Source organism: Brassica napus, chromosome C6, assembly GCF_020379485.1.
Source record: "Brassica napus cultivar Da-Ae chromosome C6, Da-Ae, whole genome shotgun sequence".
NCBI classification, from domain to species: Eukaryota; Viridiplantae; Streptophyta; class Magnoliopsida; order Brassicales; family Brassicaceae; genus Brassica; species Brassica napus.
The window spans coordinates 7,882,520-7,902,914 of NC_063449.1; the positions used below are offsets into that span (position 1 = coordinate 7,882,520).

Consider the following 20,395-nt stretch of genomic DNA (forward strand, 5'->3'; position numbering starts at 1 on the left):
GGTAACTGTTCGAACTCCATGCCTTGGGCTGATCCATAGCTTCCCAACTGAAGGTAACTGTTCTAACTTCATGTAGAAGCTGATCCATAGCTTCCCAATTAGAAGGTAACTGTTCTAACTCCAAGTTGTTGCTGTCCTTGTTGAATCCTTCTTGCAATGGCTTCTAGATATGCCATGGAAGCTCATTTACAGCCCCCCTCAAGCTTGACTCCGAGTATAGGGAGGAGACAAGCTTGATATGAGCTTTTAAGCCACCTGGTCTACTCACAAAATATTTCTCCATGGTCAGGAATATGCATCTTGTGCAGTCTCTAATCAACATGGGAAATCTGTCAAACCAACACTAAGAAAAGCATCAGTAGACAACAAGAGATCAGAGCATGGATTTTTACCAAGTTTGATCTTTAAAACACATTTCAAACAAGCAATGGACAAATATCCTCTTGATTATATCCTAGCAACAATCTCTGAATCCTAATCATCATGACTAAGCATTCAGGCAACAAGACAATTAATTTTCCTAAGGTCAGAAGCAAGATAAATTTTTTTTCAAGACAGCTTAACTTCAAGACATTTTGACACCCTTAAGCATATTTTAAACAAGATTGTGAGAATGGAGAATTAAGTAACCAGAGAATAAGCAGAGAGTAGAGAATGATGTAACCAGAGTATTAGTAGCCAGAAAATGAAAGAATTATGGAGAATAAATAACCTGAGAATCAGAGAATGAGAGAGTACAAAATAGAGAATTTGCTCAAGAGTTCTAATGGACAGAGTTTTGCTCTGTTTTCTTGAGTTTTGCGGAAGCATAAACAGCCAGGAGCATTCAATACTCATCAAGAGTTTGGTGCTTTAGTAGCTGAAACACAATGGACCATTGAACAATTAATTTACTCACTGATCTTAGACATGTGCCACTAGAATAACTCATGAACTGATGTTTTCTAGGGCTTGCAACAAAATAACCATCATAATAACACATGAACAAGTGTTTTTTGTGGCTTAGACAACAATGACTCTAATGGATCAAAACAAAGAGAAAATAGGTGAGTTTAATCCCAAAGAAGAGCAACTAGGCTCTGATACCATGTTGAAATTCATGAGTGTTTGTCTCATGTCAAGAGAATATTCAGTTAACTTGTAACTGAATCCCCTTCAACCACACAACAGGAACTCACCATTCAAGATCAGAGACAACCAACTTGTGATTGAATCCTCACACAAAGCATAAATATAACCAAGAATCCTAGACAGTAAACTGATTATATAAGGCAGAGAATCTCTAGTTTGAATCTAATCCTTGAGAAGTAACACAACACTTTAGAGTTTGTGCACTTAAGTTGAATGGGATTTAGAATCAGTAAGCTAGAGTTTAAGAAGAGAAAAAGAAGAGTTTAGAGTGAGTTTTACAAGTATTAGGTTGCCTTAAGAGAGAAAGAGTTAAAACAGCCTCTAAACCATAATGCCTAACTCTCTACATTGTGAATATTGCTTAGACACAAAATAGAGAGAGAGAGCCACAAATTTAGACTGAAAGAAACTTGTATATTGATTCTTGATAATATGTTACAAGTGATGGAGAAGCCTTTAAATAGGCAATACACATGATTAAGCAATTACTAAGCAAAGTAAACATAAACAAATAATTCTGTAGGGAATGAGATGAGGCCAAAGGAGAATATGGACAAGGGAAGGCAGGACCAAATGAGGAAAAAGGGACATGAGAGAGGTTGGCACAACCTGCTTGAGTGAAAGTGACAAGTCCAGTTGCTTCTCCAAAGCAACACATGTGACTTCTTCTTGTCTAATTCAAACCAGATCCTTTCTTTTGAATTCAAACTGGTTACCTTGACTTCTTAGAGGTTCTCAACGTCCATATTAGTCTCCACAACTCATTTCTTGCCTTAGTTTTCCTGTCCATGATCTCCTGTCCATGATCTCCTGTCCATGATCTCATGTCCATGATCAATCAGGTTTTTCATGTCTTTACTCTTGCTTTTTATTGCTTCATGTCAACATCCAAGACAACATGCATGCTGTGATGTATTATCCAATAGTATTCAATCAGAATAAACAACTAAACAAGTGCATGTTCTTTCCCTGGAAAATAAAAGTTGCAAGACAGCCTTACCATGTAAATCTATAGTCTCTGCATCAGTGTATAAATTAACCTGCTGTAAACAACACATTATCGCATATCAGACATGACACTTGTTGTGTAGACTGTTGACTTACCGAACATGATATCAAGAAATCACAAACCTTTATACTAGGCCGGCCAATCAATCAGCCATATAAGCTGCAACCAAAGTAACTCCACAACGGTTTTGTTGATTTTTCTGTTCAAGCTTCTCGAGAATGGACGAACAATGATGAAGTATACAAGCTGGTAACAAAAATAATCTTACCCGAAACTATTAATTAGCTGAAATATGAATTATAAGAAACATCTGAAGAACAAAAACTCTTTAGCCTTGTCTCTTCCGTGAAGAAGACCAGGCTAACACAAACAAGGATAAAGACAAGGTTAAATAAAAAATGTATGCCCTGAATGAGATTAGCGATGAGGCCTGAAACCAAGAAGAGGACACTAACAGGGATAAAGACAAGAGCCGCAGGAATCGCAATATATGATACTAAAAGAAGGAACACAAAGTAACACAAAAAGATAAATAAAAGATATCATATGACTCCAGGATTAGGCTAGAACCGATGCAAGTCCTTACTTCCTTCATATTGAACGCTGCAAACTGTCTAGAAGTTATATCTTGGTTGTCTTCATTTAAATGTGTACAACTGCAACATATGCCCTTGCTTCCATTTCAAAGCTGCAGAGCTATGAAGCCAGCCCATGCCAAACCTATAAACTTAACTTATCAGTGCCAAGTACCCATCGTGTGTGGAAAGTAATCATCAACTATATACATTTTTACCTTGCAAAGGAGATGACTTGTTGGGATTGTGAAAGCATATGTCCAACTATTGTTCGATTAGTACGATATTGTCCACTTTGGACTTAAAAAGCAAGCCCACATGGATTTACTTTTGGATTTTTTCCCAAACGCTTCCTACTAATTAGTGTTTGACATCTCTTTATATATTAGACTCTCATTTGTCTAATTTCCAATGTGGGACTTTGTTTGATATCTCACATGACTAACTTTGCCTGAAGGTTTCCCACTAAACCATCTTAAGGAGCCAACACCAAATACCCGACTTATCTTGTCGATGTAGTAATTTCTTGAGACAATAAATTTTCATTAAAAAAACACCTGCATTATTTATTGTTCTTGGTGTCCTTTTCAATAACATACATGCACAGAGATAGGCGGAGCATAGCCTCATACAGAGATAGAATCACTAAAAACACCTTCTCTTCATTGCTAAATATAAAAAAGTGTGAACCTTCTGAAACAAGGAAACAAGGAAAAACTCTAAAGTAGACAATCACAGATTCAAGATAACCACATGGTTTATAATATTCTCAAAGCATTCCTACCGAAAATATAAATAATTGCAAATCCATGTCCTAGGCAAAGCCAAAACCAATAAGGAGGAGGACAAGTACCCAATGTAATACTTCAAACAAGTAAGAAACACAAAGGATAAAAAACTTGCAACAGTTATAGTGAATAAGAGAGACATTAGATGATGAAGCACACATACACACACATGGAATAAGATTTTGAGATACAAAGCGGTACATGATATAATCAATCAGCTTAGAGACTCGAGACATGATTAATAACATAGTTATGAATGGTTATAAGAAGTTAGTAGAAACACTTAACCCTATGATTAGCTTAAATGTGATAAACCAATCCTCAATTATACTAAGATTGAACCAATCCATTTCCAGTTGTCCTAAATCAATCATCAGAATCATAACAAAATTTAATTAGGTCCTTAACCGAGTCAACTTGAACGATGTATTGCTCAATTCAGGGTTTGAATTAAAAATTAATCAATGATTTACTTAACCAATTCGGTTTCAGACTATACCGAATCAAATCAATACAAAATCGATAAAACTGAAACATAACCGGATTTGAAGTCAAATTAAACCAAATCAAAATCAAATCGGTACTAATAACATAAAATTGAACCTCACTAAGTTCAAACCGGTTTTGACCAAACTCAAAGTAAAATTTAATAGGAACTGAAATTAAACTCAATGTAAAAATGAAAATAAATCAAACCAATCTGGTCTACGGATTTATGAAAGTCAAGAATCTTGACTTTTGATTGGTTTAAAAGAGGGGGCATCATTACAAACATCCAATAGGAAAAGTATGTGGATCATCATTATCTACTGTTAGATTAAATCAAAATGAACGGTGTAAATTCATACAAAGGTGAAGGAATCTAACACATCTATGAATACTTTGAGAAGTAATAAGCCTAGGAATTTGAGTTTGATCCTTGTTGGATGAGCTTGGTGTTTGATCATTATGATCTTGCAAAATCTTGTTTCACCTTGTTTTAGTATAATGTGATATTATCTTCATGTTCTTTCAACTCTGTGAATGCATCATACGCCGCATGAACAACATATTTCATAAATTTGCAAGCTATATGTAGAAGTAAGTGACCAAAATGAACAAAATTTGCATCTTCATAAAGTCTTCTTTGCTTCTAGAAATGCATTATGTGATGAACCATCCTATTAAACTATGCGTAATAGCATACTCACGACATTGAGAACCTTCAAACAATAATATGTCATTGTGAAATATTGACAAAATACAAGAAAGAAAAGAACATTTGAGTGAATAGTGGCAGATTCATATGTAATATCAAATGATGTAGCTATGATCAACAAAAACTATATATATTTGGGCAACATGACTCATTTTCATCATACGAGTTAGTCCTAGTGGCTTAAAATGTGAAACATCTATAGACATATAAAAACAATCGCATAAAAATTAATAGACGGCTTGAAATTTTATAAATTATTTAAATATTTTAGTCAATTACTTGATTGAGTAAATGGTTCAAAAAGATTAATAAATAATTATTAAAAAGTGACACCTAATATTTTATATTATTTAGATACACGATTAATTATTATGTTGTTTGAAAACATATCTATTAGTATAATGTTAATTCTAATTACTTAACGAAATTCTAATGTTTTAATTATTAGTGATATTTTACATAATATATTTTATGACTAAATGTTAGGTCGTTTTATTTTAAAAGAGAGATGTTATTATTTTGAAAAAGGTTCATCCTCGATAATAAAAGATATTTGGTTGAAGCTTCTTCTACCTGCATGTGTATTGCCTTTTGGTTGCCAAGTATGTATCTTCTTAAACTTTTGATTGTTAGGAAACCGGTGTTTATGATTTTGAGTTGAAAAACTTCTCTAAAATGTAAAACTAATGATTTTATATTGCTTATTTGCGTGTACCTATGTACCTTTTGATGAGATTGCAAGATAACTTTTGGAAAATTGGAGACACAAGTCTGTGTAGACCTCATACTCAGATATATTATAATTGTATTAGCATACGTAGTGCGGTATTGTTAGTTAACAACAAAGCTGGAAAAACTTGTATAGATTATGAAACTTCTAATTGCTCATGTACAAACAGATTCTCATTTTAAAATTTGTTCTTTGCGTTGTTCTGATATAATTATAACATTTTTGAAATTTTTGAAATAATAATTCAACATAGATTCCAAAAACTCGTTAAAGCATCTTCCTACAAAGTATGTTGTTAGCCGAACCGAGCTGGAGAACACATGCACAAATGGAACATCTATGACACATATATTTTTTGCTATTGTAAGAAGGAATCCAAAAGGTAATTGTTTGTCATTATATGAATGTTATGTTATGTGAATGCATATTTTTTGTAATTTTGTTGCTTCCACATTTCTGGCTACTGGTATTAACTCATATGATGTCATGATGAGAAATGACATATGTATCTCATGTATATAAAGTTGTTGCTGATCATATCTAAACCTATCACTTGCTATCGCTAATGAAATTCATCTTAGTTTTAGCCAATATCCCATCAAATATATTCTATTTTATATTCTGTCAATACTTAACAATAATATATGTTTTTTTGGTAGGTGTTTACATATTTACGATGAACAAGATTTGCACCTTTAAAGAGTCTCTTTTGCTTCTAGAAATGCATTATGTGATGAATCGTTCTATAAAAATATGCATTATAGCATATTCATGACATTCATGACCTTCAAACGAGCATATGTCATTGTGAAATATTGACAAAATATAAGAAATAAAAGAACGTTTGATTATCAAATGATATAGCTATGATCAACAACCTCTATATATACTTGAATAGCATAGCTCATTTTCCATCATATACATTAATCCTAGTGGTCTGAAATGTGAAATCTTCATAGATGCATAAAAAAATAATTACGCAAAAATTAGTAGAAGGCTTGAAATAATTTCATAAATTATTTGAGTGTTTTTACTTTTTAGTCAATTATTTGATTAAGAAAATAGTTACAAAAAATTAATAAATGGTTCTTAATAGATATGTTTAAATAATATTTTATATTATTTAAACATAAAATTAATTATTGTGGTGTTTGTAAACATATCTATCAGTCTAATGTTAATTCTAATTATTTAACGGAATTCTGATGTTTTAATTAAAAGTGACAATTTAAAAGAGAGACATTGATTATTTCAAAAGAGATTCATCCTCAATAATGAAATAAACAAAACTAACAGGACCTAACCTATGTTTAGGATTAGAAAATAGAAAATCTCTTCTTAACATGATTGGCTGATAGCCACTCTGAATTTTAGTTTATAAAAAACCAAAAACTTTATTAGGAAAATTAAAAAAAAAAAATTAAAAAAAAAAAAAAAAACCTTTACGGAAAACAGCTCTGCCATTCTTTTTCAATCTAAAGACAAAACATCTCAATTAAGCTTTTTTCAGGGAGCAACTAAATCTCGCCATGCCCACCTCCTCCTCCTCCTCCTCCTCCTTCTCTTCCGCCGCCTCTTCCTCCGGCAATCGTCAAGCCGACGTCTTCTCCCGTCTCGCTTCCTCTGACCCTGAAGTCAAGCTCAAGGCCCTCCGCGAGGTCAAAAACCAGATCATCGGAAACCGCACCAAAAAGCTCTCTTTCCTCAAACTCGGAGCTGTTCCCGCCATAGCCTCCGCTCTCTCCGATTCGGAATGCAACAGCATCCTCGTCCAATCCGCGGCGGCGCTAGGGAGTTTCGCTTGTGGGTTTGAAGCCGGAGTTCAGGCCGTTCTCGACGCCGGAGTCTTCCCTCTTCTGCTTCGGCTTCTCACTAGCTCTGACGAAAAGGTGACGACTTTGACTTTTCTATAGAGCTCGGTGTTAGAAACTGCTGTTGGGTCTTAAGAAGATAGCTTGAACCGTCTTAGATTGTATACTATGTGATCAAAGCATTGGCCTTTAGGTGGTTTTGTTTATCCTCTGTTCTCTTCACTTTGAGTAAAACAGAACATTTCTGCTTTCTTCGTGTAATTGCTTTCTAGGTGGATCCAGATTTGTAATAATGTTAGAAACTGCTGTTGGGTCTTGAGAAGATAGCTTGAAGAGACTTAGATTGTATACTATGTGATCAAAGGTGTCAAAAGCATTGACCTTTAGGTGGTTTTGTTGATCCTATGTTTCCTTTACTTTGGATATAACAGAACCTTTGTGCAAATAATCCAGATTCGTAATGATGTTTGAAATTGCTGTTGGGTCTTGAGAAGATAGCTTGAACGGTCTTTAGATTACATACTCTGTGATCAAAGGTTTCTCCTTTAAGTCAAAGCAGTGGCCTTTTAAGTAGTTTTGGTGATCCTCTGGTCACACCTTTAAGTTAAAGCATTGGCCTTTAGTTAGTTGTGTTGATACTCTGTTCTCTTTTGCTTTTGATATAACAGAACCTTTCTTCTTTCCTTTTGTAATTGATCTTTAGGTAGTAGATGCTGGGGCTCGTTCGCTTAGAATGATATTCCAATCCAATCAAGCTCCAAAGTACGACTTCCTCCAAGAGAAGAACATGAAGTTTCTTTTCTCCTTGCTAAACAGCGAGAACGAGAACGTTAGCGGCCTCGGAGCTAGCATCATCGCTCACGCTTGTGGCACAACTGTACAGCAGCAGGTTCTCTGCGACGCTGGTGTCTTGGAGAAGCTTGTTATCCTTCTCGACGGTTCACTAAGCCAGAGAGAAGCTTGTCTTGAGTCTTTAGCCACGGTTTTGAAGAACAACCCCGAAGCTGTCTCCCGGTTCGTTGGACTCGAGGCCGGGAGATACTTGAGTTCTGTGACTGAATTAACAAAGGATAGGTATCCTAGGACGAGGCTGCTCTCTTGTCTCTGTTTAGTTGTCATATACAACACTTCTCCGTCTTATTTTCTCAACATGGGGACCAAGTCAAGCTTGGTAACTACTCTTCTTGAGCTTCTTAACGACCATGGTCAATCTGGAGATGATGCTGCCTTGGGTTTATCTTCTCTGATCGCTGAAAAAGAGGATCTACAGAAGCTAGCTTATGAGGCCAATGCGATCAAGAACATTGTTGACATCTTGAAGACAGGTAGTGAGCTTCATCCTAAACGTCTTCAGGGTTTGTTTTTGTCTCTAGCTGAGTTGTGTTCCAAGCTTGAGGATTGCAGGTGTAGCTTCCTGTCATTGGAGGTTCGTCTCCACATTGCCATTTTTTTAATTGGTAGTCATTTGTTCTTATACTCTAATGAATCTGTTTTATTTCCTTCTTTTAGATGTTGGATCTGCTGGTTAATGCGCTTAGACACAAGAACGCTGATGTAAGAACTGCAGCTTGCATTTGCTTTAGAAACGCTGCTAGATCAGTCAAGGTTGTTAGCATCACCGATTGTGAATTTTATTAGTATCCTTAACTGCTTTGCACTGAGACATGTCATTTAGAATTTGAGTGCAGGACGTTTTACCAACGATCATGTCATGCTTCCTTTGGTTCAGTTATTGCATGATCCATCCTCCTCTGTCGAGGTAACCTCACTATGACTCCTAATGGTAACATGCAGATTAACTACAGTGCGGTTTTAATAGTAACGAAAATGTATAGATTATATATATATAGAGAGAGATTTTATTACTATTAACTGCCGTGCAGTTCTAATAATAACAAAAATGTATAGATATATAGAGAGATTTTTGTTAATATTAACTATGGTGTGGTTAGATTAAATTATCTCATTTCTTTGATTTAGATGCAAATGTCAGAACCAATTTGAATGTGTATACATTGACCAGGTTGCAGTTCTTGGTGCTCTGAGCAATATAGTATTGGATTTTTCATCACCTAAGTCAACATTCATAGAGTATGGAGGGATAAAACAGCTTATTGAGTTGTCAAAATCAATGGATCCAAACGCACGGTGTAGCGCTTTACGGGCTCTGAGGAACCTCATGTTCCTTGCAGACAATAAACGTAAAGAGCTCTTTTATTCAGAGGTCAAGGCTCAAGGATTTGTTTCCCTTATCAGTGGTAAGCAGAGTCCTCTAAACCAAATCATATGCTTCATCTTATGCTCAACTAACAACAAACAAAACTCTATTCAGATCCTGAGCCCACGGTTCAAGAGCAAGCTTTGGCCCTCCTGCGTAATCTTGTTGATGGATGTATCAACTCCATTGAGTTTGTATTTGATGAAGATGGGCTTATCTTAGATACTGTTGGAAAGCAACTGAGAAAATCTCCACAAGCTCATATGGCAATACAGGGAATGTATGTGCTCACAAATGTAGCGAGTGGTACTGAGCTACACAAAGAAGCGGTTATGCAGCAGCTGTTTCCTCAACCACAAGCTGAGTCAAACAACTTCATGCTTAAGTTCTTGCAGAGCCATGAGAGCCAGTTACGGTCAGCAACAGTGTGGACAATCATTAACCTCATTAGTCCTTCAAGTCCTGGTGCACATGATAGGCATGTGAAGTTGCGGGATGAGGGTATCATTCCTCAGTTAAAGAACATGGTCAACGATGCGTGCCTTGATGTTAAGGTTCATAAAAGGAGTTAAACTTTAAAGCAGTTTCATTGCTTGCTACATTTGTTTCTGATACTCAAACTTTGTTTCAATGCTTGCAGATTCGCATCAGAACCGTGTTGAGCCAGTCAATGTCTTTTGGTGATAATTAGCAAACGGAGAGATATTGTTATTCCATGTTTCCAGCCTATACACATTGAACATAACCGATAGCTTTGATTCAATTTTTCACCATGTAGCAGAAAGAGACTTAAGTTTATGATCATGTTCATGGATTGTTATCTCCAGTTCCAGACACACCTATCATCCAACAGGTACTTGTTCTTCTTCTCATTTCTGGGTTATACTTGAATTGGCAATAATGTTAGGATTTTATTTATTTGCTTACCATATTGTCAGAATAGGATGAAGAGATTTTGTGTTTCAGTAACTGTTCTGTTTAATAAAGCAGTTTCAGTAACTGTTCTGTTTAATAAAGCAGTTTTTGTGTCTGACTAATTGTGCAGGTGAAAGCAGTCAGAAAGAGTTTGTACCATTACTTGTACCACAGTTAGCTTAGATCCACCACATTTTTGTTGTTGTCTTCTTTTTTTACTTAAAGGAACTTAAATTGTTTGTATGATTTGAGTTTATGTTTAAAAAATGCATTTGAGTTTTGTATCATTTTTTTTGTTGTTGTTGTTGACAATAGGCCTGGGATGGATTGTATATCCGGAACCTTATCCGGCTGATCCATAATTTTACTATCCTTATCCGGATCCAGGGTTCGCGGATATCTGGGTGTCTGATATCCTTCTAAAAATTATAATATCCGGCGTATATCCGGATCCGAATTTGGATCCTTAAAATAAATAAAAAATAATATTAATATATATAAAATATTAACAATAATTTAAAAATATATATAATGTTTTTAATTATTTATATGTATAATATTACAAAATTTACATAAAATTTATATATATTATTATAAAAATGAAAATATATTAAATAAAATTAATTTTTATATATAGATATTACTATTTTTGAAATAGTTATTAATAAAATTTACGGATCTGGATATCCGGACTAAAAAATCAAGATATCCGGATCCGGATTCGGTTTTAACGGATCCAACATTTTACTATCCGGATCCGGATTCGGTTTCTCCGGATATCCGGATTTTCGGATCGGATCTCGGATCGGATCTCGGATCGAATTCAGATCAGATCTCGGATAAAAGTCCCAGGCCTAGTTGACAATAACCATTGAGAGTATGATAATGTGACCAACTACAACATGTCTTGCTATAAGTTTTGTATAGTTTTATGATCATACCGTTTAACTGACTAGATTCAATAAAAACAATATATTTCAGTAAAAAGTTACTAATACACATCTTATGTTTTACTGTATTATATAATATCAATACCTATTTTCTAGTTTACTAAAGATTTGAGAACAGTTTTTTCACTTCTCCGTATTATAACTTTCATCATCAACCGGATATAAATAGTTTATAAAAATATCTAAATTAATAATTACCAAAGTTCAAATTAATTTTAAACCGAGAAGAAGAATAAAAAGAGAGACTGTAATTATTTGACCAAACAAAAAGAGGCTGTAATTCATGCCTTTATGCAATTTGGCCGTTTGTGCACAGTGAATCCTATGTTTCGGATCCCATGATTAGATCCAGCCTCGACTACTGTGTACTTACTTTAGTGACTTATCAATTTTTTTAACAAAGGATAATCATTTTTCTAGTTCCTCATGTAAACAGAATGGGTGCAAAAGAAATAAACGAAAACTGACAAATAAACAAGAGTGAATAATATAATGTGATTTTTAATGAACTACGACTATAAGCATAAAAAATAATTATTGAAAACTAAAAGCAATCTGGAATATAATAGACTTGGTCTTAAATAAACACAAAATCATAAAGCTAATAAATTTGGAGTATAGATCCAATAATATGATTAAGCTGAAAACCAAAACTTACATAAAGAGCACCATATAGTGTTTGGCTTACGGGTGTCTTCATCTTTTGATCCTATACCATGGCATCGCTTGGTATAGAGTTCCCAAATGGTACGTGGTTTGGTAGTAATGCAGAAAATTAGGTTTTATGCTTCGAATTTATAATTAAACTATTTTTAGTTATTATCTAATTTGGAAGTTTCAAAATTTGATTTTGGACGTAGGTATATGATCCGAAACTTTATGCTTTCTTAACACTTGACTTCCTGATTAAACAGCTAATTTTTTTTTGTTTTTTTAAAGAGATTAAACAGCTAAATTTCGATTTATCTATTATAGCAAAACATAAGGTCTATCAACAATATCAAAAATAGTCCTCCTGTATACTATTAATTGATAAATCCGAGCTGTTAACGCTCTGCCGCTATTTTCTTAACCGACAGAGAATCTCAACGAAACCTAAAATGGTTAAGTTGGTTAAATAAACAAAAAGAATAGTGTTAGTTGGAGTGTAGAAACCCCATGCGCATATCATCCTATCCCCTCTATATTAAATGAGAAGTCACTTTAGAATTTTGATGACGTATCGCTCATAGGTGAAGTTTCAAGAAATTGTTATAATTTGATCGGCCGATTGTTTTTAATTTTTATTTATTTAATTTATATCTAAAAATTTAAGGTAAGTCTAAAATCATTTAACATCACTTGCCATATAATCTAAATAATATTACAAATAACAATTTATGGAAACTAATTCTCGAAATTATAGAAAGATTAATAATGTTTTATTTATTACTTTTAATATTTATAAACTATAAAATATAATGAACGAAAAATTATATAAGATAACTATAATAGTTTTATACTCTACTTGATGAACTGTATTCGAATATAATTATATAATAACTATTTTAAATATTACAAAATCCAAACATGATTATTAATATTATTTTTAAATTATTTATCGTTTTTTAAAGAATAAATTTATCATAATTTTAAAATAATTTATAAAATGTTATAAATTATTTATAAAAATATAAACCTACTATATATTGATTGAGAAGTCACATAAGTGATTTTTTATTACGTGTCGATCATAAATGAACTCTTCAAATTGTTATAATTTGATTGGCCGATGATTTTTAATTTTATTTATTATAATTATATCTAAAAGGAAAGGATAATTCAATTACCACTTTCTAAAATAATCTACATAATTTTAGAAATAATTATTTATGGTAACTAATTGTTGAGACTATTAAAGAGTAATAATGTGATCAATTTTTTTATATATTTATAAATTACATAAAATAAGAAACAAAAATGTTTATTTGAATTGATATAATGATTTTATATTCGTATAGAAAGCCTTATATTTGTATATAAAGTATCATAATAACTATTAATGTCTAATAAATTCCATGCATGCTTTATAAATCATTTATTAAATTATAAATAAATTTATAAAATTAATTATATTGTAGACATGGATCTTTAAAATGTAATTTACATTGATGTTTTAATTAATTGTAACGTTTATAATAAATTACCTTAATTTTCTATTACTTGCGCAAGTTGCTAATATTTATTGCATTGTTTAAATGTAATTTACCTTATTGTTTTTAATAACTTACCTAAGTAACCTTAATGTTTATAATTTTTTGCCCGTTTATTTATAACTTTACCATTTTTTTAATTCCCCTATTACTTGCGCAAGTTGATAATAGTTAATGCATTCTAATTTGTTAGCTCACTTTTAATAATTTATCATTTTTGAATATGGATTACTTGCGCAAGTTGGTATTGTGTTTATTGCATTTCACCTTATGGCAATATAATTTTAATTTCTTACTTGATAAAACATTTCGAAAACGTCATTTATTATGTAAAATATCCCATAATAAATGTCTAACGTGGAAGGTAGACTATATATATAACTGAGACCCAAACGTTTAACGTCTTACAATATAACTATTCTCTCTTTCTAACAATTTTTAAAAACCCGTCTAAAGATACTTGGCGTATTGAAGTACGGATTCTTCGCTTGTGGAGAAATTATAACAAAGAATCCGGCAACACCATCGAAATGGTATTTGTTTTTATTACTACATTTTTCAAAATTCAGAATCGTCATATATTATATTTACTTTACAATGAACAATATTTTTTTATAGTGTTTCATAACTACTTATTCTGCTTTCCGTCAACTCTTATAATTTATTTGTCTAACTCATAACTTTCATATATTCGATCAGGGACAAAATTTCATGCTTTAGTTTGTGAACAGCTCATCAAAAAATTTGAAGGTTGTCCAGTTATTCAAAGTGTACGATGCTATTGGTGATTATCGGACAAACTCTCATCCGTACAAAATTGGGTTCTTCCACGCGACTTTTGTTGCAAAACCAAATGATTTTCCAAGTGAAGTTCCCGAGAAGTATTTGGCTGATTACACTGAAATTACTGGTGAAAAAGCTTATAACAGCTGTTTGGTTGGTAAGTAATTTTCAACTGGAAATTGTTCATGCACTAATAATTTATATATGATTTTAAGGCTATTAATCTGTTTATTAAATAACTTTAATATTGTACCTTCTTAATTGAATTTTTAATGTTTAGATATTCTTTTGGTTTTGTATTATTTGTGTTAATTTAATTATTTTTATTTTGGAATGTAGATGTTATTGGTCAAATAGTTAACTTCGGTTCTCTTGAAAACAAAATGATAAAAAGAAAAGATAACATGAAGCTCTTGATTGAGTTACGTGACCAAAAGTAAGCTTAAGTACTTTACTTTTTCTTATTTGCTATCTAAATATGTATATTAGATTTATTAACTTAAGTTTATATTATACAGTAATGAGAAGATGATGTGTACTCTGTATGGTCGTTATGCTAAACAAGTATACGATTATAGTATGAGTAACATGCCCACAATGATTATTTGTGTTAGTTCTCTTCTATTAAAGAGTGGAAAGGTATATAATACATCTATCTTTCTAAAATAATTATATGTACAACATGTTAATAAAATCTATATATTGTAGTTGCTTACTCCATATCTAGCGGGTGGAATTCAATCCAAATTTTACTCAACCCAACATGGATTTGGTTGACCAGTTCAAAACAAGGTACTCCTACTCTTTTGTTAGCTAATTTTGAATTTATATACATTACCTTGGCAACATAATACAATGTTTTTATAAGCTTGATTTATCTTGATTTTGCAGTCTTCCTAATGATTCACTTGCTTTTACAAACGACGATAGTACCCAATGGTCTGTTGGTACTGCTACATCTGTTCGTGCCAAATTTTCTGTTATTAATGAGAAGAGAACCTTAAGAGAGATCATTGATAGTACTCTGGTATACAAACTAAAAACTCTCCATTTTAGTTGACTACAATCTAGTTTTCACACTATTTCGATGATGGTATGTAAATTTAATATTATTTTCTATTCAATAAAATATAGAAACAATTATAAAATGGTTTTTATTATGTTTATATTAGTAGTGAATAAAATAAATCATAGATTTTAGAAAACTAATTAATTTAAACTTAATAATATTAATTAAATTCACTCATTCACTATATATATAGTATAAAAATGTGTCAAATGAATGCAAAACAATCAAATATATAATTCTAAAAAAATCCAATCATTATTCAATGACAATGTGATATCGTATAAGCATTATCACTTTTAGAAATGATTAAAATATTTTTTATTTTAAAACATAAAAATTATATGATAAGTTATTTAAACGTATATTAATCAATTTTTTTTATTTAATTCATCTATTAATATAAGCAGATGAATTAACATTATTATATGGTAAGTTATTTAAAATTATATTATTTGGTAATTCATTTAATTTATTTTAAACAAAGTATTTTTCACGGGATTTTTCTACAGTTAAAACATTATTAATATAATTCATATAGCTTGGATTATAATAAAATTAGCATGCTTATTTTTAATATAAAAAAGCAGACAGAAATAAAAGAACAAGAAGGAAGAATAATAAAATATGATTGTTGTGTTCTTGGTATTTTTATATTCTTGTGTATTTAATTTTTATTTGTGTTACGATAAATGTGAACTAATTAATTTTATGTGTTTTTGAAATGTTAAGATAAATTTAGTAAGGAAGTTCAATTAAAATGATCATCTCTACAATTGTTAAAGTTAAAAATGGAAAATATAATGTAAATTGAAATTAAGAAAAAATTATTTAAAAATTAATAAGATGTATTTTTTACGCTATAATAAATTTTTAAAATGTACGATAATAAATTTTTAACAAAATTTATACAAATAAAAATAATTCATTTCATAGAATATTAAATCTCACATTAATATTAAGTATATACGCCTAAAATAACGACATTTGGTTATTTAAAAATTGAAATATTATTTTTTTATTAGTTAATCAGATTTAATTAATATAGGTAAGTTTTAATTTAATTTAAAATAAATTAAAAATAATAATTTTAAAAGATATGTAAACTATGATTAGTTTTAATTAAAAACATTTTGTTGAATGAGTTAGTGTTTGATAAAATAGTGTGATGATCAGAGATAATTTAAAGAAGAAATTGTTTGCTTAACCCATTTTAGTTTTATGTTAAACACTAAATTAAAAAAAATGAGCGAGAAAGTGTGATTTGGAACAAATTATGAAAAAAATTTCTTAAACTACCATTTTTCTATTACATGTTTTTATGTTTATTTTAACAAAATTTATCCTTAGTTTTAAGGAGATAAATCCTACTATATATTAATTAAAAAGTCACTTAATTGACTTTTGATTATGTGTCTTTAATAGGTTAAGTTTTAAAAAATAGTTATAATTTGATTGGTTGTTAATATTTATTAGTTATTATTTTAATCAGATCTAAAAATAAAAGATAACTGTAGAACTAATTAATACAAATTACCAAATAACACAAATGATATTACAAATAATTATTTATGATACTAATTGTAGAATTAGAGAAAAAATATATATATATGTTTTATCAATTTTTTATTTTTATCAATTAGTTATATATAATTAAAAAAATACTTTAGCATTTTTATTGAAATAAATTTAATGGTTATATATCATTATATAAAATAATTATATTTGTAGGTAAGGAATTATTATAACTTTTATGTTCTTAAAGCCCACACAAAACCGTTTACAAAAGATCATTCATGATAAAAGCTTCCGATCATTGTATTGGTCATATTGGAGTTACACAAAAAAAACCACACATTCTTTTTTTTTTCCTGAGAGCTAGAGTATTTTTCGTTTTTTCATGTGTTAAATTAAAATATAAAATAATTCTACAACCAATTATCTGAATTAATTATAATATTTTTTTTCAGAGAAAGATTTTTAATGATTAAGGTTTATGTTTTTGAACTATTTCGAATCTCATATATCTTCTAAAAATATATAATGAAATTTTTGATTATCCAAATATTTGAAATTAAAAATAAAACTTTTAAATTTCTAATTATTATTCAAAAATTATAATAATATAAGAATAATATATATTTCTTTATATAGTATAACTATCCACAAAATACGGGCAAATACCCAGTTTATATATAAATACATTGAATTTAAATGTCATCCCCCACACGTGAAATAATTTTATATCACATCGAAGTTTTTATTCTATTTTTATTTTATTCTGCCGCTCTTTTTCTTATTAAAGAAAATGATTTTACATATTTCATGATGTATAATGATATTTTATTTCAATGCATACATATTATTTTTTTTAAAGAGTATTGAAAATTAAATTATTGAATTAGAAATAAAAACTGTAAAAACAATTGATTACACAGTTTTGATAAAGTTAAAATTACCTAGATATATGAAAATATTTTATTATATTAAAGCAAAATAGATATATTGGCTAAACTATATCTAGCTACCACCTATTACTTCCAACGAAATAGTAGTGTTTTGTTTTTTGAACTTTTGAAATAGTAGTGTTTTAATACAAAATTATCTTAATCATCAAATGTGAGACTCTTTTCTTGTTATGACTTCTAAATATTTTTTAATCTACGTGCTGTGTGTTTCAATTAATTTATTATGTAAATAGGATATGCATGTGAAGAATCTCTATCATGAGTACTAAATTAGCGTCGTCTCTTTGCATAACTACGCCTTGTTAACGTTTTCACATGCGTTTGAACTTTGATTGTACATAACTCACAGTAAATGTTTTTTTTTTACAAATAACATTTTGGAAAAAAACAAATGTTGAAAATTCGTGTTATCTTTAACCGCGAACTTGAACTACATGCATTTGAAACAACAACACAATTAAATAGTTTCTTCGGTACTATGATATTCTCTTTTTCGGGGAAAGAGTTTATTTCTTCGATATATCCACCTTGATTCTATTTATTTAGTTGCTTTGCCTTATTATGGGACAGCCAAAAATCATGTCTTTATTTTGTTTTAGAAAAATCTTTAAAACATCACAACTAGGTTTTTGACGACTAAGTATTTTTTAACAAGTATAAGCCATTTCTCAAAAAAAAAGAAAAAAGTATTTCTTAACATACACTCATTCACATCCGGAAAATCAATTTGCTTTTTTCGATCAATATCAGTATTCCCTCTATTCCTAAATATAAGATTTTTTAGGTAAAACACACTTATTAAGAAAGTTATTTTTTATCTAAAAAGTATCATTAAAATTTTAAATTAAAAAATATTCAAACAATTACAAAATGAAACTATTAAATTTGATTGGTTACACAGTTTTTGATAAACTTACAGCTACCTAAAAATATGAGAACATCTTACATATTGAAACATAAAAACTATTCTAAAGATCCTATATTTATGAACAGATGGAGTATATTGTTAATAATTATGAACCAAAATCTTCTTATTTACTTTACATACATAAAATTTAAACATCAAGATATAGAACACGTGAAGCTATAAGTTTTTTTTTCTTACAAAACGTCCATGAATTGACGAGATAGTTCTAAAACACTAGCTACTAGTATTATTTTATTTGATGAATATTCAAGTAAAATAAAGCGTACCCATTTCACAATTCACACTACATAGTGACTTACATGCATTGATCCTCTACCAAAAAGAAACCCTTTTTCTTTAGTTTTCCAAATACCAATCTCTTCTTTTTCTCAACTTTTTCTTTCTTGGCTTTTTTCTTCCCTGATAGAAACTTTCTTCAGTCAAAAATTAAGAGCTTTAAATTAAAACTTCCACTAAGGTTTATACGTATACATACTCCTCATATATATATAGATTCACACACGTTGTTTTCTCTTCTCCCTTAACTGTCTTAAAAATGGTATCAAAAGGAAAGAAACCAATAAGAGGAACACCTACAAGAAGAATAAAAAGAATCAAGAACCCATCTTCTCCATGTAGTATCAACAGTGAAGTCACTTCAACGTCATCATCTACTTCAATATCCTCAACCGCTACGTCAACGTCGCCCAGTGGATGTTGTACTCCGATATCTAAGAAGTCACGAATACCGGAGATGCTGACGTGTCCGCCAGCTCCGAAGAAGCAAAGGGTGGCGCAAAACTTTGCTTCGAGGAGGAGACAAATCTCTTTCTTTGCTCCTCCAGATGTAGAGCTCTTCTTTGTTTTTGCACTTGGTCATAATCATGGTCAAGAAAACGATAAATAAGTTAAGTTTTAATTAGGGTTCTGTGGTCATAATCATGGTATAATCAATCTCAAGCTTCTAGTTGGATTTAAATACAATAACTGAAGGTATCAGGCTGGAAGGTATATTAAGAGAGTTTACTAGCTTAGTGTGATGTTTTGGCTTCTTTTTTCTTCTATCTTTCTTTTTCCCCTCTTTGGTTCTTTTTTTTGGTTGGGTGATTTTGAATTTGTGGTAAGGTATAATTCATCAAATACCCTATCTCTTTTTTAATTAGTTATATTGTAACTTTTGTTTATGGGTTCTGTAATTGAATGATGCTTGCTAACATTTCGGGCTTGATAGCTTTGCATTTTGCTTGTATTTTGGTTTAATCTAGTTACTAGTTGGGCATACTTTATTTGTTTTGCTCATAAGAAAATACTTCTTAAATATATTTTATTTTATAATGTGTACATGAAAATTCATATGATGAAGTGACAACACATTTATCAGATTGATAGCTTAAATTCAAAACTTCTGATCCGAGTTTATTTTGTGTTAAATTATATAGAAAATCAAAAGTTGATATAAGCAAAAATAGTTGATGGAGAATAACATATGCATACAGAAGTTTTAGATATAATCCAAAGTTATTAAAAAGGTTCATCTATTATGTTGTCGTTTTGATAAATAACTATGCAAGTCTGATGTTATAAAAAAAACTATGCAAGTCTATTTGGAAAAAAAATTTTAAATTCGGGGTGTATCTGAACCCGAAAGCCGCCC

At 30.6% G+C, this 20,395-nt stretch overlaps 2 protein-coding genes across 2 annotated transcripts; both read left to right on the forward strand.

Annotated features, from left to right (window-relative positions):
- Positions 1 to 6,863: 6,863 nt before the first annotated feature.
- Positions 6,864 to 10,662, forward strand: LOC106389735 (armadillo repeat-containing protein 8). Its single transcript, XM_013830074.2, has 8 exons — positions 6,864 to 7,320; positions 7,946 to 8,668; positions 8,752 to 8,847; positions 8,918 to 9,001; positions 9,266 to 9,500; positions 9,575 to 10,014; positions 10,101 to 10,313; positions 10,506 to 10,662. The coding sequence occupies exons 1-7, from the start codon at positions 6,961 to 6,963 to the stop codon at positions 10,149 to 10,151; spliced, it is 1,989 nt and encodes a 662-aa protein (XP_013685528.2). The 5' UTR covers positions 6,864 to 6,960; the 3' UTR covers positions 10,152 to 10,313; positions 10,506 to 10,662.
- Positions 10,663 to 17,886: 7,224 nt separating this feature from the next.
- Positions 17,887 to 20,172, forward strand: LOC111206784 (cyclin-dependent protein kinase inhibitor SMR9-like). The gene has a single exon (XM_048760429.1). The coding sequence runs from the start codon at positions 19,298 to 19,300 to the stop codon at positions 19,646 to 19,648; it is 351 nt and encodes a 116-aa protein (XP_048616386.1). The 5' UTR covers positions 17,887 to 19,297; the 3' UTR covers positions 19,649 to 20,172.
- Positions 20,173 to 20,395: the final 223 nt, after the last annotated feature.